General features: G+C 41.4%; 1 protein-coding gene across 6 annotated transcripts in view; it reads right to left on the reverse strand.

Annotated features, from left to right (window-relative positions):
* Positions 1–25,320, reverse strand: part of arhgap24 (Rho GTPase activating protein 24) — a 69,039-nt gene that overhangs the window by 10,274 nt on the left and 33,445 nt on the right. For 2 of the 6 annotated variants that reach the window (XM_041970584.1, XM_041970585.1), the window contains exon 4: positions 2,101–2,223. In XM_041970584.1, coding sequence (XP_041826518.1) covers positions 2,101–2,223 — 123 coding nt within the window. Of the gene's footprint in view, positions 1–2,100; positions 2,224–4,734; positions 4,942–15,475; positions 15,538–15,674; positions 15,853–22,317; positions 22,452–25,320 lie in introns of those variants that run through there. The other 4 variants (XM_041970588.1, XM_041970586.1, XM_041970587.1 and 1 more) reach the window with 4 other exon arrangements.

A 25,320-nucleotide genomic window follows, 5' to 3' on the forward strand; every position in this document is an offset into this window, starting at 1 on the left:
TTAATTTAGTTCAGTACTCTCAGGTTCTGTCAGCCACACAAACATTAGATAATTTTTCCTTTCATTCATCCACTTTGTTTTGTGTGCATTTAATGAATAAGGATTAAAGACTAACAAATATTTAATTAATGTACTTATTTACCATATGCCATGTATTCATATTCTATAAGTGTTAAAAATGTATGTGCCATTATAGATATCTGAACCAAAGCACATCAGGAGAAGTGAACAAATATTGATAATAAAAAAATTTCATATTACAAAATATAATATTATTAATATGTCATCTAAACCCTGCCACCAGTATACACATTACATATTAAAAATCAGTCACAGCAGGACAAATACACTACAAATCAAAAGTTTGGGGTCACTTCCCTATTGAATCCTATGGCAAAGTGACCCCAAACTTTTGAATAATAGTGTATTTGAAAAAATATTACATTTTAATTCTCAGGACAAAAACTGTTTGCAACACCAGTGTAGCCATTGCTCTGTTTTCCCCTATTTCTTCCACAAATCGATAGCATTGGTCATCCTTTATATCTGACTTTATTTTTTTTCAATAATAATAATAATAATAATAATAACAGTAATAGGAGCTTTTAATAAAATCTCTTGGATCTATAAACTGTCTGGAGAACCTGAAATCATTGCCCTTCCTACATGCTACCAATTTTGATAAGGAAATGTCAAACTACCTTAAGATCAATGTTTTTTTTGCCCTCTGTTGCCAAAGATGTTTCATTTTGCACATGAGAGTTTTTGCATGACAGCAACAAGATGTGAATGCACCTAAAACACAGTGATGACACATTCAGATTCTTGTGCAATCAACACCTTTCAATAATGATCACTCAATACTACTCAGATGGCAAATTAAAATTAAGGCGACGCCAAAAAAAAAAAAAAAGAGAGGAAAAAAAAGAAAAGTACCTGTCTTCTACAGATTTTTTACATTTATACACAGATATTTGTTTCTAGAGATTCATATAGACATAATTTTTACAAAGGGACTAAACAAAAGAGAACTGTCAATGATGGGATCCTTTGCTTTCCTGAGTTCTTTCTAATCTTCTACATCCCGTTAATCAAACTCTAAGTACTTTCCCCAACTACAAATAAACATCTGGTATTTACCATTAAATAAATCTCCAAGGATCCAGATGGAGAAGCCACAGCTGCACATTTTAAAAAGGTCTGTCTTCACACACTCTCTTGTCCAACTGTTTCTTCATCCCAACACAGGAATCTTCATCAGCCAATCAGGGCTCGGTTAGTCACTGCTGCTACAGCAAAATGTAAAAGGCTTATGTGTGTGCCATTTGTATATAAAAATGTGTGTGCATGAAGCTGGGGAAGCCCAGCTCCGGTCCAACATGGAGCCACCTTTCCTGTGGCATCTTTGACAAATGGCTCGTCCTTTTGAAGAGCAGTCAACTGCAATAGACATCAAACTCCCTGCACTGAAAACAGAGGGGCCAGCTCTGCCTCATCTATTCACTTTGTCAACGAAAGCTGCCTGAACTGCCCGTCTGGGTACAAATGCTGCACTTGTGCCCCACTCATACACAATGTAGGCCAATCTCTGCCAGGACAGTCAAAAACAAGCCACAGCAGCACAGCGGGAGACTCAATAATCTGCACGCTAATTCCACCGAAGTCAGGAGTAACCACGAGAACAATTAAAGCATCTTGCATCTTCACTTAACTGGTTCTATTTAGGAACGTGCCTACTGATGTTGTTTTTTCAGGTTTCAAACCAGTTAATTTTTAATAGAAAAGTTATGAAATGGGGTGAAGCATATTTCATTGTGTTAGAAAAGTGGCTTTAACAGAATCCATATTGGCTCCACACTGTTGAGCACAAAGCATCTTTTTAGTTTCAGCACGGTTAAACATTATGTCTGCACTTAGTATGTCATAATTTAGTCAGAATTATGCCATGTTCAATCATTTTTGCACACAGAATTAATATAAACAATTATCCGTCCTCCAAAACTTTTATTTAAAACTAGCATCATTAACATTAACCTTCAGAGGTTGTTCAAATCTACAATTAGCAGACTATTAAAAACAATTCTGCTTACACCAACTAACCTCCTCCAAAAGGTGCCCAGATGACTCTCCGGATCGTTTTCACCCAATCCTCCATGTCATTCTGGGTGCTGGCCATAAGAAGATAGGTCTCATGGTTGGCTGTCATCCGCTCTCTGTCTCCCCCTGTTCAGATAATAAAGAGAAAAACAGAAAAGCAGCTCTGATTTAATTCACATGTAGCTAAGTTATAGTTGATTGACTGCAAAGGTCATGTAAGTCTTATCAGGCACATTTTTTTTAATCTAACTCCAATGTGTCTGTCCACCTTATCTAAAATATTCCTATGTTTCGGCCTTGGTAGATGTTATTATACAAGCTTCCAGATAATATCCAGATAACACTTACTTATTAAATCCTGGAAATTACCTCTACCTCACAAGCACATATAGTTAAAGCATATTTTTTAATCTCTGTATTAGCACTAGATGGATGGACTGAATAATAATTAGCCTCTAAACTATTTATAAGGCACAAAAATGATCAGATGATGCAGTCAGTTTTTTGTGAAAACTGCCCTTTAAATGTCATATTCTGTTATTCTTTGCAAGTACTGCAAAATTCAAACTAAAAATGTGTTAAATATGAACTAAAAAAAACAAGTTTTTGAGTAAAATTTCATTTTTAGAAATAACAGCTCTGTATCCTGATTCAACCTGTGGATAATGGTCACCAGCACTCTGCTGTCACGTCACATCAGACAGGCTGGAGATGAAGGTCTGTACCTCTTTCACATAACAAATCTGGCTGCAGCGGTCACTATGACAACCAACCCATTTCCACTTCTGCTTGATCACAGAGACACAAACAAACAAATGACCTGTGGCATTTCACAGGGATGCACCTGGTGTATTACAGAAAGTGAGGAGCCATTAAAAGACACACGAAGTGTTGCACCAAGTTAAATTATTCATGCCTTTGACCACCAGGAATCCTGCTTCATTGATTGCATCCCAGGAAGAAATGTGTTGCATATAAAAGTTATTTATAGACATAGGCAATATGACAGGCCAGTGAAAGGATCAAGTTTAGTTTTAAGGTTCTCAAATACAGCAAAAGTTGTATCATATGATGCTAATTTTTAGAGTAAATGAGTCAATAATGCTTTAAAAGCTGCATAATATAAATTAGTTAAACCCCCAATTTGTTTAGATGCATAGGTCAAGATAGGAATGAGTGAGTAACTGGCTGTGTGGTTTAGGTGTTCAAAGAGACCGAGCGGTCAGAGAGCAGGACTAAATGCTATCTTTGGAGCTGAATGTTGACAGTGAGATTGATGCTCCCTGTCAGTCTTGATGAGATCTCATTAGCAGTTAGCAGATGCCATTTGTTTTCCCATGGGGGATTCAACAAGTCCAAAATGTTTACAGACCCCCTTTCAAAAAACACAGAGTTAACGCTTTGTTTAACAGTAATAAACTAAAAGGAAGTAGTACCAGAACGGATCAGTCTGTCATCTTTGAAAAGGAGTTTCAGATGAGAAACATCTAGAATTTCTTCTTGTAACATTAAAGAAAAAATCTTAGTCAGCACAGTGTTTCATACCATACAGACAGGTAAAAAAAAAAAAAAATCAAAGGTGTTTCCTGAAGACTGAAATTATGAACTTACTCAGACAAGAAGCAAATACATGACAGCATGTATCAGCATGCTTGGGTGAGTTTCTTGTTTTGTGCAGACTGAAGATGATGTCTACCTTTCAATACCCCTCTTTTTCCAGGAATATCTGAATTATGTTATGTGTCAAAATGAAACCGATTAACCTAGAGCTGCTTTTAATGCTTTAGTTTAATTACTTAAAAAATAACCGAGGGCAGTTTTCATGCAAAAGCGCAAAGTCATTAATCATAGTTAATCAAACTCTAGCTTTTAAAACTGAATTATGAAATAATCCACCTCAAGTCATAACCCTGATCACTGAGAAACTGCAATAGCTTATGCATTATACATTATATTCACTTTTATTGACATGCTGACTTAGAGATTTAGCACAAATTCAAAGAAAACAATGACATGGTCAAGACCTCATAAAAAACACAATGTTGAATAGCATTTGTGGTGTCAGTATCTTCATATTCTTTAGATCAATACAAACTGATCAACTTCAAAAGCTGTGATTGTTATAAAATAAGCAAAACCCCCACAATGGCGTGTAAAAAGTTAAACAGCTTTGACAGATCGTTGATTTTACTGTTCTCAAAGAAGTACTTCCCTCCATCTATTCACGTTTACTTCTCCAAGTCATAATGAAAGTGCCGATTTTATGCTTACAATCACTTTAAAACGCCGACGTTTCAATAGCCACACATCTTGTTATTTCTTTTCCTGGTCTAATGAGTTTAATGGTCTCTGCTTTTACTCCAGCGATCAGTCTCTACCCGCCATTGATTGTCCTTAAAGGTCCCATTAACTTTACCTTCAACAATGGACCAAATCCAGATCCAGCCTTCAGATAACAGAAGACATCGGACCTAAACTCAACATATGAAATCACTATTAACTGAACATGTTGATTCACGAGTAAAACATAAAGAGAAGCCAGCCTAACGATTTAATGCCATCTTTCTTTAATCTGCGAAGCGCTGCAGAGTTTCAGTTGTGCCGTCAGCTAACAATAAAGCAACACCGTGAACTAACCGGTAACTGAGCCGCTCACTTGTACCCGCACATGGGAGTGTTTCCTCAGCCGGTGTAAGAGATCCGTCGCTTCAAAATGCTGTTTCAACTCCGCGGTGGACCTTTAAATGAACCCGGAGTTATCTGCGTCATAAACTCGACATTATGGCGCAAAAATAAATGTATTTAATCATTAGAGAGAATATCTCGATGTGTTGGCTACCCACACTGTCAGTCAGACACATTGTGTGAGCGAGTGACCAGGGCCGTGCCAAGATATTTCGGGGTCCGATACAAGGTCCCCCCCCAACACTACCATATTAAAAGCACAGTCATGAAGAGTAAAGTGCAAACCAGTTGTAGTAGATTTTGCATATAGTGCATAGTTTAAAGTGCAAGACTTAAAGCTGAATTTCATGAATTGGTCCCATTTTTATTCCGAATGAGACAATAATTTGGAGAAAGTCCTGTGAATGAAACCATTAATTTATTATTTTTTTCTTTTTTAATTTGAAAAATGGCAAACTCTTTACATTTACATAAAGAAAAATCAAATAATTCCCCATGAACAAACACAGTAGTGACAGAATAGATTATACAGTTCAATTAAATCATTTTGGGATTTTAAATAAATAAATGTAAGGGTAATTTTTTTTTCACAAGCCCTTTAAAAAGACAAATCACTTTTACATTGCCATTCTTCATGGCTTATTTATGTCAACCCACTGACATGGACAGAGAGCTGTGATGTATCTGACAGCACAGTTTATCAAGTATGATAACGTTAGCTTTAGTGAATAAAATGAAGCATGGCAAGACAGATTCTGTCATCGTGGTACATTTTTTATTTTCATGAATGCTCAGCTGCCTTGGTACGTGCAATAAGACTTACTTTGCAAGCAGGTGCCTCCATGTTGTTGCCACTTTTCAGACAATGGCAATGACATAAGTTCAGTATTTATAGGTGAATTTAGTAATAGCTAGTAAGTTGAAGTTTTTGGTATTTATTTTGCAATCATCATCAAACAGTTAACCATTATTATAACATTTCACAGGTATATGAATAATAAGGAAGTGATATGGTGTTTGGCAAAATGTAAAGAAGTTGGCATGTTTCAATATAATTCCTGCATCATTCTTCATTTGATGAGCTGCCTGGGCTCTTTTATAAATCTATTTAAAATTGTGAAAAGCACGTAAATTGTGTTTCTCCAGCTACTGATGGGTATCTGCCATTTCCCACAGTTACACTAATTACTCACACTGACCAGTTTGTCACACGAGTTTCTCACTCCAGCCTCCCAGCATTGTTTGTGTTGATTGTCATGCAAAGTCATTTCACTGGTGTGACTGTGAGCTTCTTTGGCAACACTTAAAATCAATCCGCCCTTCCATTACTTGCATGGATAGATAACATTTCCTGCTGAGAAACAACGGTTGTGAAGCCGTTAAACAAGCATGCAACAGGATTATGCAGCATACCATGGTTATTACTGCACACTTCTATTCCTCATGCCATTTCCTGTTGATGGTCAGCTTTCTTCCACAGTGGCTAAGTCATGGTTTGTAAAGGAAGGGTGAGATGACACACTCACATGAATAACTAAAAATTTAGGATTCAACTCTGACTGTGTGGGCTCTGCTCTGCAGCCTGAGAGGTGAACATCAATGCAGGTTTAACTTCTAACTGAAGTCACCACCAGAAAAATAGATAATATAACAAAACTGCACCTTTCACACATAGACATTTCAATGATTAACTTACAAAAGATGGGTTAATTTAGTTTAAATTTCATCCCATTGCCTGTGGATAGGCTATAAATTGGAGGTAAAATTTTTAGAGTATTACTGGCTATAGTTAAGCTGTCTACACACATTATTCTCCACCGTACAATTTCTCAGACTGCCTTTGATGTGGCTGGCACTGTGTCTAAAAAAACATTCAGTCATCACTTATATAAATGAGATAAATCCTACCAGGAGTACGAGGGCACAGACAGATCTTTTCAGAAAGCATGACTGTACCTAAAGAGACAGCTGTGACAATTGTCACAATTACCCTGATTTGCCATGCTTCCGCACACACCTCCAAAGTTTAATTCAGTACTGAAGCAGCTTTACAGATGCATGCAGCCTTTTGCTTCTGAGGACAGCTTGCATTTAATAAAGGAAAAAGACAGAGATTTTGAACTCAAATTGAGACTGAGCTTAAAGGAAAGAGAAAATGCCACATTTTTACATTTGAACAGCAATTCTGCTGGGGAAAAGATCCCAATGTAACACCTAAACTGTCAAATACTATCTGCTGCTGCCATACAAACAACTTCAATTATATAATCATCACTAAAGCACAGAGAAAAAATCCCAAAACTGGATCCACATCATTCTGACATCTAATTCCTATTTAATTGTTTTTCATTTAAAGCAACACACACACCTGAGTGGTGCATATCCAATAACCCATCACCGAAAACTTGGCATAACATTAGGTGATCTCTACCATGTCATGTCATAATTGCCATCTGAGATGGGCTGAGTGCAAACTGCCAACAACTGTTCATTCCAGTTGTGACCACCAGCTTTAATGAGTAGCCAGCTGCAGAGGAGAATTTAACTAATGGCCCAAAAACAGGTGGGAGACAACAAAGGATCCCACTGTGCCGGCATTACTCACACATACCTGAAGCCCTCATATACTTCACTCTGACCTATACCTCTGAAACGACCTGTAAAACCACACAGAGAGCCCCCATTCTGGACCACGTTAAGCAAGGCACTGCTTAACAAGATCACTGTTTAGCTTTGTGCTGAAAAAAATCAATAATCTCCGACCAGCTGTAGTCTTTGCTCACCATCTGCAGCTACAGTACATGAAGATGAAATTCCACCACAATGAGGGAACTTCACTGACTGCTGATTGTATGAATGTCTCATGGATAAAAAAACTCAATATGCACATGAAGCTTTAGTTCTCTTGCTTATTTAGGCATTTTGGGCTTTAATCTTTCTTTGTGAAAGACAATGTGTGCTTAGATCTACAGCAAGACTGTAGGAAGTTTACTATGCCTAATGAAGAAAATTGCTTTGTAAATGCAAAATGTCTACTTTTTACACAGAGCATAAGTCGCATCCAATCAAAATACATGACTGGTCACATGACAGATGTTTTTGTCTATGCTTCTCTAAATGTCAGGTGTGTCCACAATGACCACTATGCTTTAAGCAAACTCAATGTTAGGAACCAGTAGCGACAGCAGGATTGCTGCTGTGTCTCAGTATTGTATGAGTATGTAAAAAAAAAAATAAATTGTACTTAAAAACTGTCATGGCCCATGCTCATTCCCACTCCCTGCTTCCTGCTGACCATATTTGGATCTCCAATCATCACAGCTATTAGGACGACGCAGCTGGAGGATATCAAGTCATCATTCTCATCGCCATATAAACCTCACCCGGACCTCCAGTCATCGCTGGATTATACTACTCATCGTGGTAACCAGTCGTGCACATGATCTATATCGTATTGTATCTGAACCGACCTAACTTGTACCCTCTCTTCCAAGAACCGTACCTGAACCTCGTCCACACCACGGAGAATCCTGTCTGCCCGCTCCAGCCCGTCCTTCCAGCAAACCCTGCATACTGCACAGCACAATTCTAATAAAGTGTCTCTGATCATTCTCCGAGCGCTCCTCTCTTTGGATCCATACACCCAATCCATGACAGAATAATCCAGCCAAACAATATGGATCCTACGGAGCAAGCCGCCAGGAAAGCCGAACCCGGAAGCGATCTGCATCATGCCGTGTCTGCACACGGGAATCTCCTTGGTCAACACTCGCAGGTACTCCGATCTCTAGGAGAAGGACAACACGCTTTGCAAAAACAATTAGACGACATCGCCAGATCTTTGTCAGCCCTGTTTAATCAACCTGCTCAGCTTTCAATCCCCGCAGCTCCTCAGCCTGTCCCCGAGCCGACTCCGCCCACTCCGGTGCGGGACGTACACATTCCGGATCCCAGACCGTTTTCCGGCGAGTTGGGGAAATGCAGAGGATTCCTTCTCCAGTGTACTCTTATCTTCGACCAGAAACCGCACACTTACTCCTCGGATCGCTCGAAGGTATCATATATAATTGGTCTGCTTACTTCCAGGGCACTTACATGGGCAGAGGCATACCTTGAGACCACGCCCCTCCACACGCTATCACTGCAGGCTTTCACAGCCGACTTATTAAAAGTTTTTGATGGTCCAGTTCGGGGCCGTGAGACGGCCAAGCGCCTGATGTCTATTCGTCAAGGGAACCAGAGTGTGGCTGAATTTTCGGTGGAGTTCAGGACGTTGGCTGCCGACTCTGGGTGGAACTCAGCTGCATTAATGGACCATTTTTTACATTGTTTAACAGATACCCTGAAGGACGAACTGGCAACTCTGGACCTTCCAGCTACTCTGGATTCCCTGATAGACCTAGCCACCCGTCTGGATAACCGCCTCCGGGAAAGGACCCGAGAACGCCGTAGTCCTCGCCCGGGTCTGTCTCATAGGTGGTTTCCTTCTTCTTCACCTGAACCATCTCCGGACTTCCTCCCTGTTTCGGCCGCCGAACCCATGCAGGTGGGTCGCACACACCTGACCCCGACGGAGAGGCAGAGACGGCTACAGGCAGGAGCGTGTCTGTATTGTGGTGAAGAAGGGCATTTCCGGGCTACCTGTCCTGTTCGGCCAAAAGACCAGGCCCGTCAGTTCAGGTCGGGATTCTGACGGGCCAGACCCAGACAAAGACCCAGATCCCGGCAACACTAACCTTTTCAGATCAATCCCTCACCATACAGGCCTTAATCGACTCAGGAGCAGAGGACAGTTTTCTGGACATCCGCCTGGCTGAGGAAGCCAAGATCCCTCAGGTACCGCTAGTTCAACCCATAACAGCCAAGGCCTTGGATGGTCGCACCCTTGCCCAGGTAACGCACACCACTGCACCCATAAAATTAAAACTCTCTGGAAACCACACTGAAGTAATAGAGTTCAAGTTGATTTCAGCCCCCGAATCCCCGCTGGTGCTCGGTCATCCCTGGTTGTCTCTCCACAACCCTCACATCAACTGGGCCTCCCGAACCATCATGGGTTGGAGTGAGGAATGTCACCAGTCCTGCCTTCGATCAGCCATACTCCCAGCCGACATAGACTCCAGCAAAGCAGAAGCCCCGGATCTGACCTCAGTCCCGACCGAGTACCATGACCTGGCCGAGGTATTTAGTAAACTCAAAGCGTCCTCTCTGCCTCCCCACAGGCCCTATGACTGCGCCATAGAGCTCCTGCCTGGTTCCCCGCTTCCAAACAGTAGGCTGTATAACATCTCCAGGCCAGAGCGGGAAACCATGGAGAAGTACATCCAGGAGTCTCTCGATGCCGGCATAATCCGACATTCCTCCTCCCCGTTGGCCGCTGGGTTTTTCTTTGTCACAAAAAAGGATAAAACCCTGCGTCCCTGCATCGATTACCGGGCCCTGAACAAGATCACCATACGTAACAAGTATCCTCTCCCCCTAATTGACTCCGCCTTTGAGGCGTTACTAGGTTCCACGATCTTCACCAAACTCGACCTCCGTAACGCCTATTATCTGGTCCGCGTAAGGGAAGGTGATGAGTGGAAGACCGCCTTCAAGACCCCTCTGGGTCATTTCGAATATCTAGTCATGCCCTTTGGCCTAACCAACGCCCCGGCAGTATTCCAAGCCCTAGTCAATGACGTGCTCCGGGACTTCCTCAACCGTTTTGTTTTCGTCTATCTCGATGACATTCTGATCTACTCACAGACCCAGTCCGAACACAAGAAGCACGTCCGTTTGGTTCTCCAGAGACTCCTCGAAAATAAACTGTATGTAAAGGCGGAGAAGTGTCAGTTTCACTCAGACACCGTCGGCTTCTTGGGCTACGTCTTCGCGAGCGGGCAGATGAAGGCAGACCAGGCAAAGGTTCAGGCGGTATTGGACTGGCCCACACCGGACTCTGTTAAATCTCTGCAGCGCTTCTTGGGTTTTGCAAATTTCTACCGCCGCTTCATTAAAAACTTCAGCCTGGTGGCAGCCCCCCTTACGAAACTGACTTCTCCCAAGACTCCGTTCCATTGGTCAGACAGTGCAAAGTCCGCTTTTCAGGACCTTAAGGCGCGTTTCGCCTCGGCTCCGGTCCTCACTCAGCCAGACCCTTCCCGACAGTTCGTGGTCGAGGTGGACGCCTCTGATTCCGGGGTGGGGGCGGTACTATCCCAGCGCTCGGAACAGACGGGCGAATTACACCCATGTGCCTTCTTTTCCCGGCGCCTCACCCCAGCCGAACGCAACTATGACGTGGGGGAACGCGAGCTTCTGGCTGTTAAGTTTGCGCTGGAGGAGTGGCGCCACTGGCTGGAGGGAGCAGCTCAACCCTTCATCGTGTGGACGGATCACCGCAACCTTGAGTACATCCAGTCGGCCAAGCGGCTGAATTCCCGTCAGGCCAGGTGGGCTTTATTCTTCGGCCGATTTAACTTCTCTTTGACCTACAGGCCGGGATCCAAGAACGTCAAACCCGACGCCCTGTCACGCCAGTTCAGCTCCGGTGGCCCGTCCTCAGATCCAGACACCATCCTGCCTGCATCCTGTGTTGTGGCTGCCGTAACATGGGAGGTGGAGCAAAACGTCCGGGAAGCCCAGCGAGCGCATCCAGACCCAGGTACCGGTCCGCCTAACAGACTCTTTGTTCCTGACCAAGTCCGCTCTCAGGTTCTTCAATGGGGACATTCATCCCGGGTTGCCTGCCACTCTGGCCGCGCACGCACAGCGGTCCTCATCAGACGGCGGTTCTGGTGGCCAACCCTGGAAAAAGACGTCCGGGAGTTCGTGGCCGCTTGTCCTGTCTGTGCCCGGGGAAAGATGTCCTCCCAGGCTCCAGCGGGTCTCCTCCGGCCTCTCCCCATTCCCGGACGACCCTGGTCCCACATAGCACTGGATTTCGTTACCGGCCTCCCTCCGTCCCGAGGTAACACTACCATCTTGACCATCACTGACCGCTTTTCCAAAGCAGCTCATTTCGTGGCGCTGCCCAAATTGCCCACTGCTTTGGAAACCGCGGACCTCATGTCTGTTCATGTCTTCCGTCTCCATGGCATCCCTGTGGACATCGTTTCTGACCGAGGGCCCCAGTTCGTGTCACGGGTCTGGAAGGCGTTCTGCTCTGAGCTTGGGGCGACCGTCAGCCTGAGTTCGGGGTTCCACCCTCAGACCAACGGTCAAGCAGAACGCCTTAACCAAGAGTTGGAGTCTGCCCTGCGCTGCGTGGCAGCCGACGACCCCTCCGCCTGGAGCAGCCACCTGTGCTGGGTGGAGTATGCCCACAATTCACATGTCTCCTCCGCCACAGGTCTCTCCCCTTTCGAGGCCTCCCTGGGGTATCAACCACCTCTCTTCCCGGACCAGGAGGCTGAGCTCGCTGTTCCCTCCGTCCAGCATCACCTGGGTCGATGTCGCCGGCTGTGGCGGGCTACCAGGGCAGCCCTGGTGCGGACCTCGGTCAGGAACCGCCGGGGTGCGGATAGGCGCAGGATCCCCGCACCTCCGTACCGTGTTGGGCAGCGGGTCTGGCTGTCCTCCAGGTACGTGCCCCTACACACGGACTCACGCAAGCTGTCTCCCCGGTTCCTCGGTCCCTTTGAAGTCCTGGAGGTACGGGGCCCTGTGGTCGTGAAGCTGCGGCTGCCGCGCTCCATGCGCATCCACCCTGTTTTCCATGTCTCCCAGCTCAAGCCGGTCTCCTTCAGTCCATTGGTCCCTCCTTCCGGGCCCCCTCCTCCCGCCCGGGTCATTGACGGTGATCCGGCCTTTTCCGTCCGTCGCCTCCTGGATGTCCGCCGCCGGGGTCGTGGTCTGCAGTACCTTGTGGACTGGGAGGGCTATGGCCCGGAGGAGCGGTCTTGGGTCCCTCGCTCTTTCATCCTGGATGCTGACCTCATCCGGGATTTTCGTCGCCGTCAGGCTGCTGGGTCGCCCGGGGGCTCCCCTTGAGGGGGGGGCACTGTCATGGCCCATGCTCATTCCCACTCCCTGCTTCCTGCTGACCATATTTGGATCTCCAATCATCACAGCTATTAGGACGACGCAGCTGGAGGATATCAAGTCATCATTCTCATCGCCATATAAACCTCACCCGGACCTCCAGTCATCGCTGGATTATACTACTCATCGTGGTAACCAGTCGTGCACATGATCTATATCGTATTGTATCTGAACCGACCTAACTTGTACCCTCTCTTCCAAGAACCGTACCTGAACCTCGTCCACACCACGGAGAATCCTGTCTGCCCGCTCCAGCCCGTCCTTCCAGCAAACCCTGCATACTGCACAGCACAATTCTAATAAAGTGTCTCTGATCATTCTCCGAGCGCTCCTCTCTTTGGATCCATACACCCAATCCATGACAGAAAACACATCAAAGACTACAGCCAACTGAAACTAAAACACAGTCTTCACCTCTGCAAAAGGGTCTAACTGTGCAGTGCATGAAGCAGGAGTCTTTAAACCTTAAAGTAAGGTGAAAACATGAACAAAACAATGTACAGTATATCACATAAGTGAGTGCACCCCTCACATTTTTACAAATATTTTAGTATATATTTTCATGAGATTACACTATATAAATTAAACTTTGTTATACAGAATATTAAACCATGGAAGCTAAACTTTAATATTCTGTATGTCAAAGTTTCATTTCTACAATGTTGTCTCATGAAAAGATATACTAAAATATTTGCAAAAATGTGAGGGGTGTACTAACTTATGTGAGATACTGTATGTGTAAAACCATGTTCAGATTGGGTTAGTTTTTAGCATCCAACATTGTTCTAGCTCAGTAAAGTGAGTTTTAATGCTTGCAGACATAAAATGCTGTTTTTACTTTAAACTAGCAAACCATATATTTTGAACATATATATTTTTATGAAGAATTTAAGCTTCACACATCAACAATAGTACAGTTAATGTCACACTAAAAGCCATTTATGTTGAATGATGAACTGGCTTAAAAAGGCATTGGTGGAGTGTATTGTACTGTGATAAGAGACTGTGGCAATATAATTTCATGGACAGACGACTGTTGGCGTGTGAATAAAGCCCCTTTAAGTGTATAATAACTGCAAAACCTTAATCTAAAGTACCAAATGGTTTGAACAATCTTTAAAATCATTAAAAGAAACTGGTTTGCAAAAACTACTCAGCATGTTATGGGAACATTTTTAGTCAAAATCATATGGAAAACCAATCAGATAAGTCAAAGCAACACACACAACCAATAATAAGGAGCTGCCATTGCTTATTGTTGTCACGCCTAAAAGCTGCCAATAGCGTTGGTATAGGATGCTTGTTAGTCCAAACTTTTCAGTTGCAGCCACTTTAAACAGCTTTGATACAGGTAATATAGATTCTCTGAAGTAGTAGCTCTTAGAAGACCCCAGCTGCTTTTAAAGCTAAACAGAAACTTGTTTTTACCATCACTTCATACAACTGCAGCCTATTGTTATCTTTTTTTCATCATTTAACAAATTCCCATTAAATTCTGTCACCAGTTATCCCATTAAGAGCAAACGCTTTGTTTTAAAAAGCAATCAAAAACTTTAAATTGTCCACTAAATGCTTTCATGATTCACCTTCTTAAGAAAGTTGAAAAAGTAAATAAAAATAAATGAGTGGTTGTGAATAACTGACTTTGCACTTTTGTACATTAAATGTAGAAATAAACAATTCTTTGTCATGAAAATTGTGATGCAACATTGCAGTGTCAGGCTTGTCGACTCAAATTAAGTCAGGTTTATTTGTCATTTCAGCCATATACAATGTGAAGAACCCAATGCTTCATCGCATCAAGCAAAATGGTAGTTAAAGCTTAATAAACCTGAAACTTGATGGCAGGTTTATTTATTTATTTGCATGGAGACATGGTCAGACCAGATGTTTCCTAGTTTTCAGTCTTTGCGCTAAAGAAAATAAAACATATACTAATTATAGCTTCATCTAAACATAAAACCAGATGGTCAACCTTCGCTTTGGATGGTTAAAAGTAGAAGCATGAAGCATATTACGAAAATGTTAAAATGTTCAATTATTATTGTGAAGAACAGTTTAAACAGTGGAGATCTTGTGCTTCCTTATCTTCAAACCAGTTTAATGGAAGTTTAATTCCAGGAGACAAGCCACAGATGTTTGCTTTATGAACCACTTCTACCTAAAAAAGTAGTAGGTATTACAGGGTTAAACATGACCTAACATATTTTGTATTTTCAAAGTGGAAGACATCTTGTAAAAAAATGTTAAGTTCTTCCAGACTTTGATTGTGTTGCTTGCCAAGTGGAGGAAACAGCTGCTGCTGGCCTGAAAACAATGCAGACACTGTAACTACCTTGTTTAGCTTAAAATGACAAAAAATATGTGTCATAATTCTCCCAAAGTGCATGTGGGTCTGTACAATGGGAGAGTAAATGAATACATATTGTCTGGTCTCTTTTGTCTGTAAAAGTATTTTGGTGTGCTGCAAGTAGGGGCAAGTTTAGATTCAATAATGCGTCTAATGATAGTCTTCTCAGAAGTCCACGCATCATAAATGCCTCCAACATAACAGGAAGTCACTTACTGAGCAACAAGTATCACTGCAAAATGTCTGTCTAAACATCTGGAATTATGATTAAATATTTAAGAAACTGGAGACAAAAACTGCCACCACTACTTTTTTCACTTTGTGTTACAAATGCAGGTACTTTCATTGGTATTTTTACCACCAGATGATCTAATCCCTCTGCAAAGTGTAGCTGAAGAACAAAGAAGTCTTCAGTAAATCCGGTGGTTCGAGTAATACAATCATTCTATTGCAACAGAGAGATGGCATGCTTTTCAGAAGGCTCAAAATTGTCAAATTATGCAGTTATTGATGTTACCTTGATGTGAGGAAAGGAAATCAGATAAGCCATACTGTGGTAAACTATGAATTGCCTGATGAACCACCTCCATGCCTCGCTCCTGCTTTGAATCCAGAAAAGACACTTCCTGAGAGGGTTACAAAGTCCCGGCTGCCTGTCGGGTCTAACTTGAGGATGGGAGTTCCTGAGCGGAGGAGCTGCTATGCCAGTTTTTGGCCTGGCTCAGAGTGAGTGAGTGAGCACAGCTGAGAGGGTGTGAAAGAGAAAGGGAAGGGGGGAGGGAGGTGAGGTTTGAAGAGGGGGTTGGTGACGATTCACACACACGTGGTCTAAGCACTGTATGGGAACAATGGGCAGATCTCTTTGAAGGCTTGGGTTTGAGAAGCCACGGTTTGATGCAGGGCATGACCCCCATAAGCAAACATCAGACCTCCCATTTGCGCTGCAATGCTTTGTTAACATCTCCAACTGTTAAAACCATAAAAATGTCAACACAATGACCTTTTGCATGTAAAATCAAATAAACCTTAATATGACAAAATACTGAAAGTATGTAACACTTATGCATTTTACGAGTTTATTTTTGTATATTCTTACAACACCAAAATGTTCTACTCTTGCTTTGTATTAGCAAATGCAAAAGATAAATCCAAACCATTAAATAGTTTATTTAAGGTTTAAGAAGTTAAACTAATATAGTTAAAGCTAAATTAAATGCATAGTTACTTTTTTAGCTAGCCATGTAACTGAGGATATAATAATAATTACTTATTTTGATGGCACTCTGACATTCATTATGCTCATTCCTGTCGTTGCTCTACTGTGTCTTGATGCTGAGAAACCACAATTCACAGCTTAGTGCTTCAGCCCGGAGCATCACAAAACAGCTGTGCTTTGCTTTATGGCACCGTGTCATATGTCATCCATTTTGGATGTACTTCATGGCTGATTCAGCAAAGAAACACAAGAAGACATTATTGGAAGAAGTGAGAAGAAGAAAGAAAGTATATGATAGAGCAAGACATCGGACTGATTCTTACTAACTGGAGAGAACACAGAGAAGAGAGTGGATGAAGTATCAATACTGACTTAGTCTTTGATAGAGAGTGTCCTTTAAGGAGAAGAATATTTCTATTAGAGGTGTGTTTTCTTGTATAATTAATTAAATAGTCTTTATCAAAAATTATTTTTGAAAAGTTAATAAAAAGAAAAATATGTGCAAGTGGATTCAACACACTACTGTATGTTTTTAAATAAAGTAACGTTACATATTGCGAGGTACAAATATATTAAGTTACAGCTTCGAAAAAGTCAATTAAAAAAATGTATATACTACACAACTCACTAAAAGCAATATCACTAAGGACATAAATAATGTTTTGTGCCCTGATTTCCAATAAAGTCGACTCAACAGCTTATGAGGTGAAAATCCTAAATGATCAAATAATTGAAATTATACCAAATATTGTTTCTATTTTTTTTTTTTTTAGATTAATCAAACTTTTACATTCAGTACAAACTTGTTATGCCGGACAGCCTCTGGGTGTATCACTCCTCCCTCTGCAGATACATCTTCCCATGTGTCTGCAATGGGTGTTCCATTTCACCTGACCCCCAGTAAGGTATCAATGGCTAATTGTCTCCCTGATGTCATGGTGGTCCCTGCCTGTCAATAGACATAATCTGAAGACAGACACCACAACATTAGTCTCCACCTGAGTCCCCAAAGATGTTATCTGCTGGAGAACACAGACTCCATAGAGTAACTATAGATATCTATTACCATCTGATGCTGAATGAGAAACAAAGTCAATAGCAGTGGTGAGGTCAAAGAGGACAAGGATTATTTAGCTCCACTGTCTCTTTACAGACCCCTACAGGGAAGTGGGTAATCATAGCACAAAATGGAGAGTAATGGCCACATCAACTTTAGGATGTCCGTATTCTTTGGTGCTGAAAGATTTAGATGATACCTTGATTTTTGTATGGTGGAAGATTAAGCATAACAGTCCATGAAGTCAAAGTAGAGAAACAATATCTTGAAATCTAAAACTCTACTTTATAAAACTGAGAAATGTTAACAGATATTTACTCCTCTGTTCCCTGTCAGTTTGCAAATACAGCTGTTTAGTAATATGAGCAAAAGTATTAATGAGTTGTTATGAGGACAAGCAGCGAAGCATTGGGTCAGTCTGTTCAGGGAGGTCACAGGGCTGTCAAAGAGCCAAGTGTCTCCTTCTGATTTCATGCCAACTAAATAAAGAGCCATGTCTATGTGTCCTGCCAGGGCTGCTGTAAATATACTATTATGTAAGGGGAATCAATTTCCACTTTAGAAAAAGGAAACATGGCTCGAGCCAGACTTTAAGCCAAGATCTTGTAATAAAAGTTGGCGTGATAATCAAAAAGACTCAAAAACTCAGACAGAGCAGCTAAAATATGCTTTACAATCAGTGCAGCCCACCTGCACTCATTAATATGACATTACTAACTTCAGTATAAGCCTTTTTCTACCAATATGCTTCTTTAGACAAGTAAAAGAATAAATCAGTTACCATGAAGACTTATTTTGTCTGAAGTTTCCTAGATCAGAGGTTCATATTGCACTGAAAAGAAACCACTGTCTGGCTTCTGGGAAGGAAATTTGAATGTAAAAAAAAAACCTAAAATATGCTATATTTTGCTTTGGAAAACAGCAATGACAGGATGTTAAGTGAGTGTGATATGTAGTAAATGTACTGACTCTGAAAAATAGGGCTTGTCTACAATGTCTAAATATTACAACACCAAAAATTCTATATTTTTAATATATATCACAAGTGACATTTATAGATGCTATAAGACAAAAAACCAAAAGAACAAAACAAAACAAACAAAAAAAAAGGAACCCACACAAATTCTATTAAGCCTATTTATTGTTTGGTGATAAGGAGTAAAACACAAGATGATTCAAGACTAAATCCAGACAACACTCAAGAATCACCCGTGTAGAGTACTGGCATCTTTAGTGACTACTGACTGGGCGATTCATTTCCTATTAAAATGCTAAGAGTGTTGATGTTTTGTGAGGGCTGGCAGCTGTTGTCATTGAACACTTGCACGCAGTGCTGGGAGGCTGAAACGTCACATTAGTGATACAAGTATACTGATACCAAGGGAAGCTTCTGGAAAGCTGCAGTACATAAAGATCAAGAGGAAAAGCTTGAATGGGTCCACAGAAGAGCTCCCGAAAGAAAACCAGAAATTATTAGCCTAGATTCACCACCATGCTGCAGGAGAACATATACTTTGTAAAGATATATTTTAAGCAAACAGTTTGGCTACAATGTAAATGCCAAGATCTCATTGTGTGTGTGTGTGTGTGTGTGCATTTATAGTGTTTGTATGAAACATGTGCACAATAACGAAAACATATCTCACTGTGACAGATCGCCAACATATCATGCACCCATGGCCGTGAGACTGTAAATCTGTATCAAGCACATGCCAAGAATTCATTGATGTGCCCTCTGCAAACCCCAAACAAATGATTTCCTAACATGTTTATCCAATATCTAAAATAGTAAAGAGGATTTTTTTTAGATAAGACTCATAAGCACACAAGCAAAGATATTATGCTTCAATGGAAAAAATGTGAGGCTGAAGGTCAAGCTGAACTTTTTGTTTTTTCTGCATGACATCTTTAGATATTTTTTCGACATTGCACAGACAGTCTGTGGCAATGAATAAAACTCAGATAGACTAAATTCATTGCAGTTGAAGAAGGGAGTAAACCGTCTTTTAGCCACATCAGAGAATGAGACAAGGAGTGGACTTGACAAAGTACTGGTTGCAATGCCTAATAATACCTTGTAATATCACCTTTCAGCACAGATGAGGGCTTCAGGGTAGATGCACACCTGCACTCCCTGCAGTCAAAATTGGTGGGTTGAGTCAGCTTGGCCTTTGGGAAGCCCTTTGAAAAAGTTAAAGTAACCTAACTTGTTGTCTATTGTGTCTAATGGAGGAAGATGAGCTTACTGACTCAATTTTCCCACTGACAGGACAGTTAAAGCTTTAGTTTAGACTTGCTAAGATTTGTATTCATGAAAAAAGAAAAAAAATCCCTGACATCTGTGCATATTTCTCACAATGTTCAGTCAGCAAAAGTAATCCACCACAGTTATATGTCATTGAAGCATTAATCAGCATTTTCATTTGCTTAATTACTTTAGGAGATTAAGAGGCCTGTCAGAGGGAAACATTATTGATCAAAAGTAGAGATAAATCTGACATTCATCAATCATTATGCCTCTTTATGAGCCTTTCATTAGTACATTTTCTTCTACTTAGGGGCTGATGAGGTAGAACATAAAACATTAAAAGTAGGGTGAAGCAGAAGCATCTGTGCCACCGTTTAATACTCTTCAGTTTGTAGCTAAACTCACAGGAAGACAACTCAAAACCTGTCTGGGTTGCTATTTGGACAGCTGACGCTTTTCAGCTTCAGCAAGATAAACGTGTTTTCATTTTGCCCGTTGCAGCAGTGCTGTCTGCGTTGTCACTCCTCATCGTCATTGTTTTCTCTGACAAAGCTGTCTGAAGCACTTGTCGAAGGACTGCAGTGCAGAGTGAGGCGGCACACAAGCTTGGTCACAAATGATTGCTGGTGATGTAAGTGGTGAGATGGAGAAACGCTGATGGTAAGGTTGGCTCTGTGTCTGCGTAGCTGAACTTTCGCTGATGCTGTTCAGTCATTTTTGAGGTTCAACCAGAGAGCTGAAGCCAAAATAAAGCTTTTTATTTAAATTACACTGGCACTGCTGCAGAGTTATCACACATACATGTGTTTGAAACCTTAAGAAATCGTTATGAACTGGCAGAATTTATTAGATGCAAAACTAAAGAGGCCTTTATGTCTGCCTAAAGGCTTCTTCAGATTTGCTTTCAAAATGTCAAATGTAAAGGAAATGAGGAAATCAAAAACTTCTACTTCTACTCTGTAATCACATAGTTATGTTTTATATACCATGTACACTGGCATCCTTCACATTTCGTTCTGATTTTATTTGCAGCAACATGACAATAATTCATGGGCTGCACGGTGGCGTGATGGTTTGCATTGCAGTCTCATAGCAAGGTTGCTGGTTCAAACTGTACCTTTCTGTGTGGCTTTTCATGTTCTCCCTGTGTATGGGTTCTGTCTGGGTACTCCGGCTTCCTCCCACCATCGAAAGACATGCATGTTAGGCTAATTGGTCACTCTAATTTTGTGGTTGTTGGTTTTTTTGTGTTGACTCTGCAACAGACTAGTGACTTGACCAGGGTGTACCCTACTGCTTGCCTGTTAATGACTGGGATAGACCCCAGCTTCCTGAATTGGAATGAGCGGTAAAGAAAATGAATGAATGACTGTAATTGATCTGTTTGCAGATTATTTGGCTTGTCAGTGATCTTGGCTCATCAGTCATCACTTGCCCCTCCCTCACGCACATAATTGGAGTCCACCCAATAAAAACTAGTTCAGTAAATTCACAAGTGACCTGACACAGGATGTTAGTGATTCCCAGGCTTCCACAGAAGGAGCTCTTTGTTTTTCAAATCTTTATAATTTTAAAAAGGTGTTAGTGCAAATTCATAATGAATATCTTTCAGCTTTGCTAACCTTTTACAGGCTGTTTTTGGTCTTGTTTTTCTCTCTTTCTTCAGTCCCTTCTTTCCTCATCTCCATCAACAGCTCTTGAAATCTCATTTCTGCTCCAAAATTCTGTGTAATACTGTATTTTTCCTGCTTGCTTCTTCTCCCATCTGTTGCTTCAGATTTTTTGTATGAGAACGTCTCTACCAGAATGGATTTACAGGCAGGCTGGGAGCTATGAATTCAGCAGTCTGTTCTGTTATCTGCCTCAAGCAGCCAAGCAAAGTGAAATTTGACCCAGCCAAAAGAATGCTCTTTCAGAAAGCATGATTTTTCTTCCTCTGGCTAGAAGATTTTTTTTAAAGCCACCTTTCTTGAGCAACCAACCAGGTTGACATTTACATTGCATATAACATTTAGAGATTTATGGTTATTAACAGCTGATGTTACCATGTTGTTTAGACTGAGCATTACTATAGACAGAAAAACGGATGAGCTATTAATGTTAAAAAGAGGTTACATATCTTTGTTTTTACTTTTCCCTTCTTGAAAGATGATATATGTATTCTAATGTTGTTAAAAACTTGATTATTTGAGTGGTTGGCTGAGAAATCAACTGATTTATTTTTACTTAAACTAAGTTAAGATTAGTTGTATAACTTCCCCTCTGAAAAATGTTCCTCAGCAAAGTCTCTATGAATTATTGCTGTTGATGTTTTTGCAAAAATGAGTCAGAGTATTTGTAGATGTTCGTAAAGGAAGTACATAAAAAATTAGGAAAATGGTGCAACTACATTTATGCTAAATGACCCTACTTATCAGCTGATAAGCTGCTGAAAAAGTTACTTTCTCACATTGCAACTCATCTGCAAGTAGCTTTGTGTTTGAAGACAGGCAAAGCAATCCGAGAAATCTCCATACCCATCCCTTCAGTTGCAACTGAAACTAAAAACAGTTCTAATAATATCTCAGCCACCGTAATGCAGCAGTCCAAACCAGATGCACATGTGTTAGTATTTGCAACAGCTCTGCAAAAAGACACACCTGGGTTGGAGTTAAGATCCATGGGAAGCAGACGAAGACGTGCCCCCTTCTCAGCTGAGGGTTGAAGGAGCAAAAGCCACGCTCTCGCTGCAGATCGCCGGCCTCCAGGTGCCACTTCTTCATCTGTTCTTGTTCTGCACCACAGATACTGTAAGCTTATCTTCTCTTCTGCTAAGACACACTTCACTGTGCTTCAAACTCTCCTCCTCCCCTGCCTTTGTTTCTCCTCCAACTCATACAACTTTAGCCTACAACTTCATTTTGTTCAGTCAAAGGCAGGTCACCGTGACACATCGATCAGCAGCAGCAGCAAGGCGAGGTCAGGCTGAGGCTGCTCTGTCTGCCTCTTGGGAAGCTTTTCCTCTAAACTTATGTCAAAGGAGCTGAAAAAGCAGAGGAAGCATATTTCGGAGACAAGAAAAAGAAGTGTAGGACAGAGAACAGGGAGAGAAACGACAAGCCGAAGGCAATATGGTGTGTCTGCTCTTTCCTGAAGGAAGGGAGACGGGTGGGAGCTAGTGGTGGAGGGAGGTGGAGGCAACATAAATCAAGCAGCCCTCCCCAAAGTGGGGACCTGTAAATCTGGTGAACGAAGAGTGGGCACTCAGCCAAATGACTCATCCACAGTGCTCTATAAATACTGCTGTGCAGGGTCGGCAATGCTGTTGCTACTGGTGGCCAAGAAACCCTGAGACACCGGGGCTTCTCCTCTGGAAGGAAAGTCTTTAATGACTTCCTTATCTTTAAGTCTTATAGGTGAACCACACATCACTGGCATTCAATAAATAGTTGGGAGCACCTTTTTAAACCTGTCTTAAGGAGGTGATATGACCAACAATACTGTACCTGTTGGAATAATTTTAAGGAGAAAAAAGTGTTTGTGAGGAGGAGATTTAAATATTTATCCTGAGAAGAAATCTGTTTACATACCTCTGGTCTGGACATTCAAATCAAGAGCCCCCATTAGACAAACATACTGTAACAGCCAAGTAGAGACTCTTCAATGGAGGCCCAAATGTGCTCTCAGTGAGACCTGGCCAACCTGATACATGTGGAGGCCAGGGGTCGTGCATTGGGGTCAGAGTGGGAGGCTGATAGTGGAGATTGGAATGCGACATGTCAAATGCCGATCCTCTCAATAAGGCTGTTATGAAAGCATCTGAGCTTCCTGTCCCATTCCTCTCCCTCTGTAACTTGGCCTGTTTTCAGGCCTCTGTGCATTTCCTCCAGAGGATCTCACTGCACAGGAATAGTGATGCACAAAACAGGAGAAGGAAGAAGGCCTGGAATACTCTCACTAAATGAGAAAATGAAGAATGAAGCGGATATTTCAAACATCATACAAAAGGCATGCAGTTTATTGTTTGGACAGACTGGAGAGATTCCTGCTTTTTGTCACGTACCTTTTTACAACAGCAGTTTAGATACTCATTTTATCTCCTTATTTGCTGTCACAAGCACTTTCATTGTAAAAAACTCTGTTTTAGTTAGTGGTGGGTGCATCATTAAGTGAAACTAATCTTTTGCACATAATGACATATGTAGAAGACAGCATTGCTCCATAGTATTCCTTGTATTCCCACTGCAGCCATCTTTCCTCATTTAGTGCTTGATCTGTCATGGCCTTATGAAAAATGATTACCATCATCCTCACAAATTGCCAGAGCCATCATGTGAGCCCCTATGGAATTAGTTTATCTCATCACAATACACAAACTGCTGTTTTGATGTTGTTAGAGGAACATATGCGGGCAATACAGATAACAGCACACAAAACATAAATTATGTTTACATAATGCTTCAAAATGGTATCCTCCCTCCTACCACAGTTTTATTTACTGTCAGACTGTTACACCCAACAGAAAAGTCATCGCTGCTCTATCTTCTTGAAAAGATTTTGATCTCATGGAATGTGAACTGACAGTCCAGTGAAGAATTCATAGAAAACTAAAGTGCAACTTCCAAATTAAACCTTTCTACATTTAAGAAACTTTATGCATTTACTATGACATTTCCGACAGAAATAAGTTAGGCTAGTTTACCATAAAGGAAAGAGCCTTACTGACAAGGTAAGACATTTTTAAGTACAGTGATGGTGTAAACTTAGTGTAGTGATGAGCAGAATACACAAAATCTACCTCAATTAATTTACAGTAGATGGGGAATGATAGCATGAGGGATGAAGTATCTAAATAATGTGCTTTGCTCATTGCACGGCTGCAGAAGAAGAGCTTACTTGTATGAACTGTTTAATTAATTATTGACATATTTTGATAATTATTTACCCAACCTGTAATATAGGGAAAAAGACAGTTATTGCTCTATAGCACGCCAATTAACACATCACATGAATTTAGTTAGCAAAGGGAAACTGTTGCGGGCTGGAGAGGTAACAGCTAAACCAATTTTTGCCAGGAGAGACCCATAAATGTCAGTTTTTGTAGCTTCATTAGCTTGTCTCTTGCAGTGGCTCTTTAAAGAAGTCAGCACGCATAGAGAAGAAATAGTGCAAGACATAAATCTCTCTAAACCCACAACTGTCACTCTTTATACTAAGCTAAGCTAACTAGCTGCTGGCTATATATTCAACAGACACATGTGAGAGTTGTAACAATATTCTCATCTAACTTTAGACAATAATAGCTTTTCCAAAATTATTTTAACCCCTAATTGGTTTGAAGAACCATATTTGTACACTTCACCGGACATACAAAATGCCTCATGCTAGTCTATGAAATCATAGAACCACACTGAGTTCTCCACAACAGTCATCAAAGATCAGGCTACATCCCAGCTACTTCATTAACAAACTGTTAGTATTAAGCACTTACTAATGTATGAATTTTGCTATTTTAGGAAAAGTATCCAAGTTTTAAAGTCTTGTAATATCTTCCAATAACATAATAACGCTTTTTCCTATGGTTGAGAATGTAAACACCTTAAATCTCATGATCTAAGAGTCAATCTTGAGCAGGGCTGTGAAATAATTAATTAATCAATCCA

This window comes from Melanotaenia boesemani, chromosome 19 (assembly GCF_017639745.1).
Source record: "Melanotaenia boesemani isolate fMelBoe1 chromosome 19, fMelBoe1.pri, whole genome shotgun sequence".
Lineage (NCBI taxonomy): Eukaryota > Metazoa > Chordata > Actinopteri > Atheriniformes > Melanotaeniidae > Melanotaenia > Melanotaenia boesemani.